This window comes from Puma concolor, chromosome D4 (assembly GCF_028749965.1).
Source record: "Puma concolor isolate L17-30 chromosome D4, mPumCon1.1.hap2, whole genome shotgun sequence".
Lineage (NCBI taxonomy): Eukaryota > Metazoa > Chordata > Mammalia > Carnivora > Felidae > Puma > Puma concolor.
In genome coordinates, this window is record NC_141679.1 from 83,496,586 (window position 1) to 83,509,723 (window position 13,138).

Genomic DNA, 13,138 nt, shown 5'->3' on the forward strand with positions numbered 1-13,138 from the left:
TGCCTCAGAAGGGGGCGGGGGGCAGGGTACAAGGAGAGGAGGCAGTGTGGGCTTTGGTGCCGTCCAATCTCAGCTCTGCCCCAGCCAGTCATATGACCTATAGCAGGGCATGTGCTCTCTGAGGCTCATCTGCCCTATGTAAAGGAGAGAACACCTACTCCACTGGGCTATAATGCTAACTGCATGCGATCCCTGAATGCAGACGGCCCCTAGAGAGGATGTGGGGCTTGGCAGCTCTCAGGAGAGACAGAGTTGGGTTCACTTCCTGGCTCCTCCTCTTTCTAGCTCTGGGCATGAAGCAGGAATAAGGAAAATGCCTTCCTCAGGGCAGTGTGAAGAGGAAATGAGGGGTCAGTACGAGCTCTTAACATAGAGTTTAGCACATAGGAAGTCAATGAATGGTAGCCATTGTTTAATTAGACTACAAATGGAACATCTTTAAATTTTGTGGTTTTTTTAAATTTTATTTGAGAGAGAGAGAGAGAGAGAGAAAGAGCACGCACGCACAAGAGCAGGGGAGTGGAGCAGAGTGGGGGTGGGAGGTGGGGAAGACAGACTCTTAAGCAGGCTCCACGCACAGCGCAGAGCTCAACACAGGGCTCAATCCTGTGACCCCCGGAATCATGACCTGAGCCAAAATCAAGAGTCAGATGCTCAACTGACTGAGCCACCCAGGTGCCCCAGAATATCTTCATGTAGCACAAATGACTTTCCCAAATCTTACACTGAGTTAAGAGTAGAGGAGTTTGAAACCACGTTGCAAATTGTTCATCAACAAACAGCAGCATCTCTTCCAGACAGCTAACCCCAAAGTGCCACGGGGACCTCCGGCAGGAATGGAGCTCCACTTCCCGTGACACAAACCCAGCAGCACAGACCTGATCCCACGTCAGCACATGGGGCCGGGAACATCTACCCCCTTCAGCCTGGAAGTCAGAATAACTTTGTAGATCTTCCAGCAGACAGAGCCATGGAGGTCACACCAGAAACATCAAAACCCTATTTCCCAGTGAGCCCCAGTCCTCCTCATTCCTGTGGACGATGGGAGAGATTGGGTCTGCTTCGCACAGCAGCCCATGAGGCAGCCTGAGTAGCAACGTTGAGACAGGTAGGTGGTCAGGTGTCGGCATGGCAAATGTGGCAGCCGGTTGCTTTTGCTAAAGAGAGCCCACCATCTGTCTAGACGTTAGGTATTTAAGATTTATGGGACAGAGAGCCACATTCAGAGCACTGTCAGCAGGTATCTTGCTACATGGGAAAATGGCTGCTTGATGATGGCCCAGGAAAGACATACAGATCTGAAGTGTCCCATATCGCTCACACAGAAAGCCCTCCGGGGTTGCTCAGGGGAAGCTGTGCTGTCCTCGGGACGCGGCAATATGCTGGAGAGGGGACGGCAAGTCCCCGAGGCTCCCACACAAAGAGGAGCTGACTAGACGCTGGGATCACTACACAGCCCCCCAGATGCACGTTATGAGAGCAAAGCAACTAAACAAAATGAACCACCCTCCAACTTTCCTTCCCTGAGACAAAGGTGGCAGACGCAGCAGAGAAACAAACTGTAGTTCTTAGGCCAGAGGAAAACCACGACTGTCTCCCCTCCTTTCCGTTCTCGAAAGTCATGTTCATGTCCACTGCCCGAACTCACAGGAGTCAGACCTCAAGAGCTCATTACCCACCACATCATTTGGGAGGCTCTGGAGGTCATCAAAGGGAGTTTCCAGGGTGTTGGTGTCCACGTTGAGGATCACGACATCATCCAGGGCCATGTTTCTGACTTTCTGCAAATAAAAAAATTCCAAAAGAAAAGATAAGTGAAGCACCATGAGGACACGGATATTTCCACTGGCCCTCTCCGGGGAAGCGGAATAAGGAAGAACAGTGACATTTGCCAAAGGTTCATTTTGTGGCAGGCCCAATGCTAGGTGGGTCACATCTCTTAGGCCTTTTAACTGTCACAAAAACTCTGGGGGCTCTACAGTCCCCCCCCCAAGTCCCAGCAGGGGAAAGGGTTTCACAAGAATGAAGATGACTAAGTTAATATGCTCAGGTCACACGGTTAGGAAGAGAGATCTTTACACCTCAACTTTTTTTCTTTTCTTTTCTTTTTTTAACACTAGGAGCTATAGTCTAAAACTCTGGCTGCAGGAATTCTGATGTACAGCTAAGCCCAAATGACACCCTTCAATCTGTCCCCACTCACTTAACAAAAGCCACTTGCCCATCTCTCTTTTGGATGTTACCATTCTTGGGATGGAATATGGTAGATGGACTGGTGTTACCATGTCAACATTTCCCTTAAACATGGAGTAGGGAGGTCACGCTTTCAGTTGGGTCCCATTTTCCACAGAAACCAGTCAAGGCTCAGAGGCTCTGGCCATGAGCCATTACTCTACTGGCGCAGTAATGGAAAAGATAAGGGAGACGTGCTTATTAGGTGCGCATGTTTGTGCGGGGAAGAAGGGATAGGTAAAATATGGAGAAAGGAAAGGCCCACCCTCTGGGAGCAGCTCTCCATAGTCTGCAGAAGTACAAGATTATGTGTAGCTTGAGTTTTTAATTTTTAATCACACTATTCACCCACTGCTAGAATCCTCCTCCTCCATTTTTCTCCCGCCTACCCACCGCTCCCAATCTCATTCAACCCTCTTCTCCTGTCCAATATCAAAGCTCATTCCTTTAGAGTCTAGAACTTCACAACTGTGTCTTTATCTCACTTGGCCCCAGTTAATTAGGAAGACCTTATCATTTGTGGTCAAAACTGGAACGCTTGTTGGTGTGAAAGAGGGCATAATATGCTAGGGCAGAAGACATCCAACGGGACATACAGTCACCTTACATATATAAGCGATCAATTTATTAGCTACTCTCTGAGGCACTGAATATAACCGTGCAGGTATGTACTGCCCAGGGACGTCCCACCAGCCACCTGCGGCTGAAATCGGCTAAGCCGTGTGTCTGGGTCAGGGGTGGTGGCCGTGGAAGAGAGGAGATAGACGCCTTTTCCTAATTCATCGAAGAGAACTGCACAGCCTAGTGATGGGCCTGGACCATCCCGATGGCTGCTAAACCCCAGTCTCTAGGACATAGCCTATACCTAAGTAAATGTTTTGAGATTCCTCCCAGCAGGAGGGTGGAGCTGAGCTGGTCAGAAGCCTCCTAGGGTTGAAAAATGGTCCCAGGTGGCAGAGTCCGGGAATCCTTCCACTTAACACACCTAAGAGCCTCAAACTCCTTTTGCTGTTGAGTTTTCCACGCCACCAGGGGCTAGCCCGCAAGCCTTTCAATCCATTCGTCAACATTTCCTAAGTGCTCACTATGGGCTAAGAACCGCAGAGGAGAGACAAGATTCCCTGCCTACTTACAAGTTTATTCTCCCCTCCAAACATTAATTACAGAGTAAAACTTTTACAGAGTAAAAACTTGGCAGCAAACAGCCTTGATAATAATACAAATCACCAGGGTTTCATAAAGCACAACCCCCATTTTTCAGATGAGAACGTTAAGACTCCTGGTAAACTGTCCGGGGCTCCACTGCCACCTCATTTTTCAGTCCAAAAAGTTTAAGACCTAGCAGTGTGCTGGCAGGAAGTTACAGAAATAGCCTCAACAACAATCTCTTTCACTCATATCACCTGTGGAGCTCACACACATTCTTTCATTGTCAACAACGTAGCTGGAGACAAAGTATCACCATTCCCGTTTGCAGGAATGAGAAACTGAGGCTCAGAGAGGTGAAGTGGCTCGCCCCGGATTATGTGGCTACAGTTTGGCTACCTCATCCGTAAAACTGGTCCAATGACTGTGACCACCGTCCTCTAACCCCTGCCCCCCGGGCTGCTGTGAGGGAGTAGAGGTAATACGTGCACGGTGCCAGGCACACAGGATTTATAAATAGTGGTTGTTATTATTACTTTCATAATTCACACATCTGCTACAGCAAGTCTGAAAGCCGTAGTGCCAATGGCCTAAGGGCAAAAACCGTCTGGCCCCTTCTTGGAGGCTAATGGGCTCTCACCTCAAAAGCTGAAACATCAGAAATGGAACTGGAGAAGAGGCCACAAGGAACCCCAAAACTCAGCAGGGGACTCCAGGCCTGGAGGACTGCGCTGAGGGCCACTGCACCCCAGAACTGCCTCTTCTGTCTCATCTGACCTTCTAAAATAGTCCCAAACAGAAGGGGGCAGGGGGCTTGGCCACTGGAGAGAAGCCTCAGGGGCTGAAAGGCCCAGCAAGAGGGATGTTGATTCTGGACCAGAATTGGGCGTTGTTTCTGTGTTCCCAGAGGGGCCCCAGCAGCACAGACCAGCCCTTGTGGGCTCTCCGCGGCCTGGGCTGGAACAGGCTTTTGATTTCTTCCCACTCCTGACTGGAGGGCCTGCCGGTTAAGCTGTGTGGAGTGTTTACTTTTTCAACAATGGCAGCAGGCTGAAGAAGAGGAAAAAACCTGGCCCTTTTTTCTGACTTAGCAGGCCAGGGTCCCCTTAGTAACCAAAATGCCCAAGCACCAGGCTCCAGGCAAGGAGCTGGGTCGGCACAGTTTCCTCTTACAGGACAAAGCTGCCCTCCTGGCAACAAGGCCTCTTCCAAAGAGGCTGGCGTAGACTCAAGGGCCTTCCTGAAGCTCAGTGTTCCCAAGGAAAGAATCGGAGGCCAGCTCAGCCGGATGGTGCCTTATCCCTGAAAGGCTCAAGGAAACAAGAGCAATGAAGAAAGGCCAAACCCTCCCTCGTCAACACACACACACAAAACCAACCCCACAAAACCCTTCAAACTGGGGTGGGGGTGGGAAGAGCTGGTGGAGGAGGAAGCTAGACCATTACTGGGAGCCAGCTCACTGAATCTCACTGAATCCCGACCACGCCAGGAGGCAGATACTACCATCTCCGTGGTAGGGATGAGAAAATAAGGCTTGGAGACGTCAAATAAACTGCCCCAAATCACTCGGCTGGTGAGTGGCAGAGCTGACTTTCGAACCCACTCTGACTCGAAAGCCTCGCTATTTCTGAAGACGTCCCAAATCCAATTGCTCAGACCTCAGGATGAGTATCTGTAGGGCATGAAGCTATATGGATCCTCTCAGGGCCGAGCTTGCTCTTACACACAAAAAAACCACTTGCCTTTTGTATCATAAAAATCACATGGGCCTGTTCAAAAAAAAAAAATACAGACAAAAAATTTCAAAGAAGGAAAGTACAGTGACGCTCATCCCTCCATTTGGAGATTGCGTTTTGAATTTTTTTTTTTTTCAACGTTTTTATTTATTTTTGGGACAGAGAGAGACAGAGCATGAACGGGGGAGGGGCAGAGAGAGAGGGAGACACAGAATCGGAAACAGGCTCCAGGCTCTGAGCCATCAGCCCAGAGCCTGACGCGGGGCTCGAACTCACGGACCGCAAGATCGTGACCTGGCTGAAGTCGGACGCTCAACCGACTGCGCCACCCAGGCGCCCCTGGAGATTGCGTTTTGATGTCTCCTTCCATATCCTTTCACCTCAAGCCCTACTTTTAAAAGTATAGTTAAAATAGTTCTTAATACTTCTTCCCGATTCTCTCTCATTACAATATAGGAATGCTCCACTTCATTAAAAACTTTGTAAAGATCATCGCTAATTGCTACAAAATGTTCCACTTCGTGGAAACAAACTCGACCAAGCCCCTCCTGTTGGCCGTTACCGCCAGTTTTTAAATAATTTTTATATATGATATTGTCATGAAATTTGTAGGCATAATGCCTTGGGCTTTAGGACAGGTTCCTAGAAGTGGAATTTCCTTTCCACTTCTTAAAAAGTGTCCCTCTCAAATTCGACTTTGAGGGAGATATCTTTACTTCCAATTATTTTAAAGTCATTTTATCCACAGCTTGTGTTTCCTACTCTAAGTGAAGAAAAATCAGCAAAGACACGAGCAGATGTCAAAATAGTCCTCCAAAAACCCTACCCAATTAAAACACTTACGAGTACCGCGGCACACCGAGACAGCTCTCCGGTAGCTTGTCCCACCAACACGTTCCCTCTCTTTTTAGTTACAACATATGCCAAAGCTCCTGCCAGCTGCAAACCCTCCCCCCACCAGACTCTATAGGCTTTTTCTCAGAATGAAAAAAAAAAAAATACTGACATGCACACCGACTTTCCAAATGGCATTTCTTGCACAGAGAAACACACAAAAATGGCATCCTCCCATAAATATTGTTAATCAAAAATGTCTTTCTCTTTATGCTTTGTCACAGACAGACTCAGCCTGACCCCGGCCTTTCAGGACAGGGGAGGGGAACATCATAGTCGGGAGGTGGTGGGGGCAGCAGAGGGGTTGGGTTCTAACACACAGGCTTCACTTAAAGATTGCCCCCTACCTCCAGGGCTGCCTTAAGGCAATTCACTCAACCTCCAAAATCCTCCAGGTTTTCATCTGTGAAACGGGGATCAAGATAGCACCCCCTCACAGATCTGCTGGGAGGATTGGATAAGCGAATGTACGTGGAAGAGTCGGCAGGATTCCAGGGACACCCGAACAGGCATTCATCAAACAGTGGCTCTCCTGCCTGTCTGTTCCCTTTCCTTTGATGGTTCCTGAGAACTCAGCAAAGCCTGGCCAGCCTCACTGCAGAGGGCCCCGGCTGGCAGTAAGTTTGCCTTTCCCTGTGCTGCCCTGAGGTCATTCCTACAACCAGAATAATATGCCAACCTAGAGTTATTTATAGAAGTATTCAATTCCTCCCCTAGTCCACGGGCTTCTTAGGGTAATAAGACAGAGAACTCTACACTGTCAGCTCCTACTCCAGCACTTGGCCCACAGGAGGCAATTCCTGAACGAATGAATGAATGAATGAATGAATGAATGGACGAACGGGAGGCACCAGAGGCGAGAGGTGAACACAGGATCTGGAAGCCAGTCTGTGAGTTCCAACCCAGCTTTAACACTCACCAGCTGTACAAATGCGGGCATTTCACTCTCTCTGTGCCCCCTGTGTCATCCTCTATATACTGCAGGTGACAACAGTGCCTCCCTCATAAGAATGTGGTAAGGATTAAACGGGTTAACATTTTTTTTTTTTTAACATTTACTTATTTTTGAGACAGAGAGAGACAGAGCATGAACGGGGGAGGGGCAGAGAGAGAGGGAGACACAGAATCTGAAACAGGCTCCAGGCTCTGAGCTGTCAGCACAGAGCCCGACGTGGGGCTTGAACCCACGGACCACGAGATCGTGACCTGAGCCAAAGTCGGACGCTTAACTGACTGAGCCACCCAGGCGCCCCAACATTTTTAAAGTGGTACAGTGGCACCTGGCACACGAGAAGCTCAAGATAAGTGAGCTTTATTTTGTTAAATAAAAATGAACAATCACTTGGGGCACCTGGCTGGCCCAGCCGGAAGAGCACGTGACTCTTGATCTCAGGGTTGTGAGTTCAATCCCCATGTTGGGTATAGAGTTTACTTAAAAATAAAATCTTTAAAACAACAACAACAACAACAATCTTTTGAGGGTGGTGGGAATATTCTATATCTTTACTGTGGTTTATTTTGTTAAATAAAAATGAACAATCACTTGGGGCACCTGGCTGGCCCAGCCAGAAGAGCACGTGACTCTTGATCTCAGGGTTGTGAGTTCAATCCCCATGTTGGGTATAGAGTTTACTTAAAAATAAAATCTTTAAAACAACAACAACAACAACAGTCTTTTGAGGGTGGTGGGAATATTCTATATCTTTACTGTGGTGGTGGTGATTTCACAAATGTATGAAACTGTCAAAATTCATTAAATTGTATGCTTTAAATAGATGGTCTGCACATAAACTATAACCCAATGAAGTTGATAAAAACATTAGTACTATGTCCAGAACAGAGAATAAAATCAGAAAAGACGGCAAAAAATTAATAATGCACGAATGGTGAATGAATGCCATCTGACAAGGTCATTTGTCCCTGCTACATTCAGATTTGCAGCTGAGTTTGGCTCCCTGTTCCTTCTTTTCTTTTGTCTAGCTCAGGAATTTTTTTTTTTTTTAACTTTGCTTTTCCACTCATGACCTCTTAGGATAAACATAAAAATCCAATACCCCTAGAGATTATAGTATATTTCTCTACATAAAAGTGGAATTTATTTGAGAAACACTCTACCTTTGGTGTTTCCCCTGCAACCAAGACTTTATTGAGCCTCACTTTCTAAAACTGGTGGTCTGAAAACAATGGATTTCCTCCCCTAACATAGAAAGTGGTGACACTAGTTCAAACCACACCAATACCCCCCACAGATGGGGATGATCCTGCCTGTCCAAGGAAGGGATTGGACAACTAGTGACAAAAGTTAGGACCCAACAGAAGCCTGTAAGATGAAAAGCAAGGGTTTGCCCTAGCAGTGTAATCCAGGGGATTCAAAGAGTGGTCAGGAGAATGTGATACTTCCCTGGCCGAGGAAGCTAGGAGCAGGATGTGGAGGAAAGCTGGTCCTAGACATTGAGGAGCAGGGCCCCAGCTCCACTCAGCCTCTTCAGCTGAGCGTTGGGCTGGCTCCCTATCTAGGGTGGAGGTCAGCGAGCCAGCATGCATGGAGTCACTGAGCCAGCATGCAGTGCATTTTTATTCTTGTCCTCCCAGTAGGACCATCGCCAGGGCAGAGCCGGGGCATATATGTCTCTGCCTCTCCAGTGCCCAGCGCGGTGCCTGACGCAGGGCAAATGCTCGTGAACCGGAGAGTAAACTAATACTGTGGCTGGACCCACTCTGCTTGCTGGGAGGCACGCCTGGAAGCAGATGTCAGTGTAAAGCCCAAATGGACAACGTAAGCCCAAAGTAAGCAAAATGGAATTTGCTCAGGGAAGTGAGAGGGGAATAAGAATAATGATGGCAATGACAATAATTATGTGAAATTATCATGATTAATTAGTGTAGAATTAACTCATAGTTGACACAGGAAGTAAGATAGGAGTTAACACGGTGGTTAAAACCGTGGGCTCCGGAATGAGACGGTCAGATTCAAGCCTTGTCTCTGTGACTGTGTAACCTCCAGCAAGCTCTTTACCTCTGAGCCTCAGTGTTCGTATCTTTAAGATGGGAATACTACCTACCGCACAGACGACCTGTGAGGGTTAAGTGATACAACGTGTGTAAAGAATTAACACAGCACCTGACTGCAGCGGGTGAGCAATACATGGGGGGTGGGGAGGAACAGAAGTGAGTTTCCACCCTTGCAATTTCAAAGTTATGCCAATAAAATAGATTAGAGCTGCAAGACTGCAAGAATTTAGTTTTTTAAAGCATGTTTATATATTTATTTTTTGAGAGACAGCGAGAGAGAGCAAGCTGAGGAGGAGCAGAGACAGAGGGTGAGAGAAATCCCAAGCAGTCCCTGTGCTGTCAGCACAGAGCCCCATGTGGGGCTCGAGCTCACCAACTGTGAGATCATGACCTGCGCCGAGATCAAGAGTCGGACGCTCGGCCAACGGAGCCACCCAGGTGCCCCAAGACTGTAAGACTGTAAACTGATTTTCAGACCAAAGGCAGAAGCTAGTAAGATTTCAGTCTGATGATTTTGTGCGATTACAATTCAAACCACCACCAATCTAGCGTTCTTTTCCTGGCTTGGTCTCAGGGATACGAGCACATTCTCTGGAGCGCCTGCCTCAGTCTGAATTCCCAACTCTGCCAGTTACAGCTGTGCTACCGCGTGCAAACCCCTTAAGCTCCCTGTGCCTCAGTTTACTCATCTGTTCAATGCGATTCAGACAGGACACCGGGAATAACGGTTACCTTTGGGTCAGAGGGAGAATGACCACAAGAGGACACAAGAGGAGCCTCTGGGGGACTGGTAACGTTGTTTCTCAATCTGGTGGTGGTCGCACGGGTGTACCTGCCTCGTAAACACAAATCTCGCTGTGCACTTCGGATGAGTGTACTTTGCCCTATCCATTTCATATTTCAATAGTATGTAGACAAAAAGCAAATAACATGGACTTCACTGGATTGTTATGGTGATTAAACGAGTTAAAATACGTATAAGTACTTAGGATAATGTTTGGTATATAATAAACACTGGGTATTTATTATTATTATGAAAAACAAAGTAACAGTAATTATTTTGATAAAAAGGATTCACTCTAGAATGTATTTCACTGTCAGAAAAATCTATCCGTAGGGGCGCCTGGGTGGCTCAGTAGGTTGAGCGTCTGACTCTGGATTTCAGCTCAGGTCATGATCTCCTGGCTCGTGGGATCAGGTCGTGCGTGGGGCTCTGCGCTGACAGCACGGAGCCTGCTTGGGATTCTCGCTCTCCCTCTCTCTCTACCCCTCCCCTACTCACACTTTCTCTCTCTCAAAATAAATAAACGTTTCTTAAAAAATTAAAAAAAGAAAATCTATCTGTAAAAGTCGACACCTCCAGGGTACATGTTACTTCTTCAATCTGTCCTGTTGCTTCTCCAGTGAGGATCGAAGCAGCAACGTTATCTGCGTACCTTCCGAGAGACCCTCGTGGTCCTGTGACAGCTCGGTTTGGGGGAGGAGCAGGACCAAGTGGAAGAAGCAGGAGTCATGTGGACTGGGCTTTGGGTTTTATCTTCTTTAATTACTGCAAATGGGACCCAGGGCAGGGAATTTAAATCTCGTTGAACCTCAGGTTCTTCGTTTATAAAATGTGGTTATCACCACATACTTAGTGTTGTGAGAAGATTAAATAACCAGGAAAAAAAAAGAAAAGAAATATTTGTTTGGCAACAGCATGTCCATGTTCCCATCTGACCTGGGCACTGGCCTTGACCACAGGCAGGCCTAATCCCTGCTGCAGTGACCTCTGAGGTCTGCAAGCCTAGTCGCCTCTCCCCAAGGCTGAGGCAGCACCTCTGAGACCAGCAACTAGAGCACCAAGCAGAGGGGACAGGTCCAGACAAGGTCCTTCCTGCAAGGACGTCTTGTTTCAAGATGACGCAGCATCTTCCCGGATCAGAACACAAAATGCTCTGCTTTGGCTCCAAGAAAGTCTAGTCTTTGTCCCTCCGGGAGGGAGGCAAACTGATATGGCTTCTGACACTATGTCTCCCTTAAGCCTGACTGCTCAGCCGCTGTTTTAATTTTGGAAGGTAGCGAATATGGCTCTTCCATCTTAATAGGGTGTTAATCCAAATGTTATACCACATGATCGATGCTGGGTTCGTGCAGTCCCCTCTTAGGCCAACCATGTGCCTGACGGGCCAAGCCACAGCTAGGCTGACAGTGGGCCGGCACGGGCCGGGGACTGGGGCACACGCTCTGCCTCCGTCATCGTACAGGCTCTTACAACAACGACGTGAGAGCTGTTAGCTGGTGTGGTCCTCCCACGGCCCAAACCTTTCTGAGTACCATACAATGCAATGCTCATGACACTCCCGCGGAGAGAAGGAAATTGAGGCTCGGGGAGGAAAAATAGCTGGTCCAAAGTTGTAGGGCTTCGAAGCAGTGGTGTTACACACTGCAAGCAGCTGAACACCAACGCCCAGTTACCCAGTGCATCTTATTAATTGTTCTGCCACTGGTTCAACCAACAAGCACATTGAGCAACCGTAACTTAGCGGAAGTCTGTCAAGCACGTAGCAGAAGAATCAAGCCCTTCATAGCTCGAGGGTTGGCCCAGACTCCATTAAAATTCCCCAGGGAGAGGGTTTTCTGCAGAATATCATACCCATTTGATGGATGAAGAAACTGAGCCTAAAGAGAGTAAACGGTTTGCCCACGTTCTTACAATGTGGTGTGTGTCAGAGAAAGGATTTGAATCTGGGTTCCACGTGCCAATGTTCTTTCCACTATACAGCACGTATAAAATGTGCTCAAATGCATGCGCATATATATGAGCACATAACAAAGAACGGCATGGGAGCTGGTGGCCTCCTAGGAAGAAAGGAAAGAGAAATAAAAGGGAAAGTGGAAAGGACAAGAAGAGGAAAGGCAAACCTTCAGGTACTCTAAACTCTTTATTCCCTCCTGAAATCTCAGATATACACAGAGGCAAGAGTGACATTTCCCTTCCCTTCCTCAGGCCCCAAAGGTCACTGAACTGCCAAGCGGTTGATAAACGCAGTGGTTTTTCTTTGGAGCCAGGAGTCACTGATTTGCTCCTTCCTGCTCCACAAAATTAAAAATCTAAGCCCGACAGTTCAGAGGACCCCTGAAAACACCGCTGGAATTTCCCAGGGTGCTTTAAACAGAAACAGAAGCTTGATAGGGGAGGGAAGTGGTGTAAGCCCCTCACAGGTCAGGCCAAATCCACTCCTCACAAGGTAATAAGCACTGACTCTCATTAACAAGTCCAAGGATTTTCAACCCGGGTCAGCACAGAGCTTTTTCTCCAATGGGCCATTTTTCCTTTCTTGACCATACATCTCCTGGGCATTCATTCACTCACTCACCCATTCATTCACTCATTCAGTCAGTCATATGTCAGTCGGTCATTCACGTCAACTCCATGCTAGGTTTTAAGGACAGAGAGATAATAAAGCATGATCTCTGAACTGAAGAGGCCCTCGGCCTACCTACGGGACGGCCCGGATCAGGAGTGGTGAGGTAAACTATAACCAAATGGCCTAAGAAAAGGCACAGCCGGGGTGCCTGGGGGCTCAGTCAGTTAAGTGTCTGACTTCGGCTCAGGTCATGATCTCGCGGTGTGAGAATCAGAGCCCCACGTCGGGCTCTGTGCTGACAGCTCGGAGCCTGGAGCCTGCTTCCGATTCTGTGTCTCCCGCTCTCTCTGCCCCTCCCCCGCTCGTGCTCTGTCTCTCAAAGATAAACATTAAAGAATTTGAAAGAGAGAGAGAGAGAAAGAGAGAAAGAGAGAGAGAAAGAAAGAAAGAAAGAAAGAAAGAAAGAAAGAAAGAAAGAAAGAGAGAAAGAAAAGAAAAGGAAAAGAAAAGAAAAGAAAAGAAAAGAAAAGAAAAGAAAAGAAAAGAAAAGAAAAGAAAAGAAAAGAAAAGGCACAGCAACGTACAGGGGAAGAGAGCATCTCTATTCACACGGAACTTGCTCGATTTCCTCTGCTGGATGGTCCAGAGCCCAAGGTCAAAAAGTCACGAGGTTGGTGTCCTGGCTCTTTCGCTCACTAGCCAGGTCGCTGCGGGCGCGGCACTTTACCTCCCTGGGTGTCCGTTTTCTTCCGTGTGACACGGGAGTCA

General features: G+C 47.8%; 1 protein-coding gene across 11 annotated transcripts in view; it reads right to left on the reverse strand.

The window, feature by feature from the left end:
- DENND1A (DENN domain containing 1A) overlaps positions 1-13,138 on the reverse strand; it is a 515,742-nt gene that overhangs the window by 179,172 nt on the left and 323,432 nt on the right. For 10 of the 11 annotated variants that reach the window (XM_086683990.1, XM_086683987.1, XM_025923886.2 and 7 more), the window contains one exon: positions 1,680-1,781. The exons of the other annotated variant lie outside the window; for it this stretch is intronic. In XM_086683990.1, coding sequence (XP_086540116.1) covers positions 1,680-1,781 — 102 coding nt within the window. The remainder of the gene's footprint in view (positions 1-1,679; positions 1,782-13,138) is intronic. 11 annotated transcript variants of the gene reach the window in all.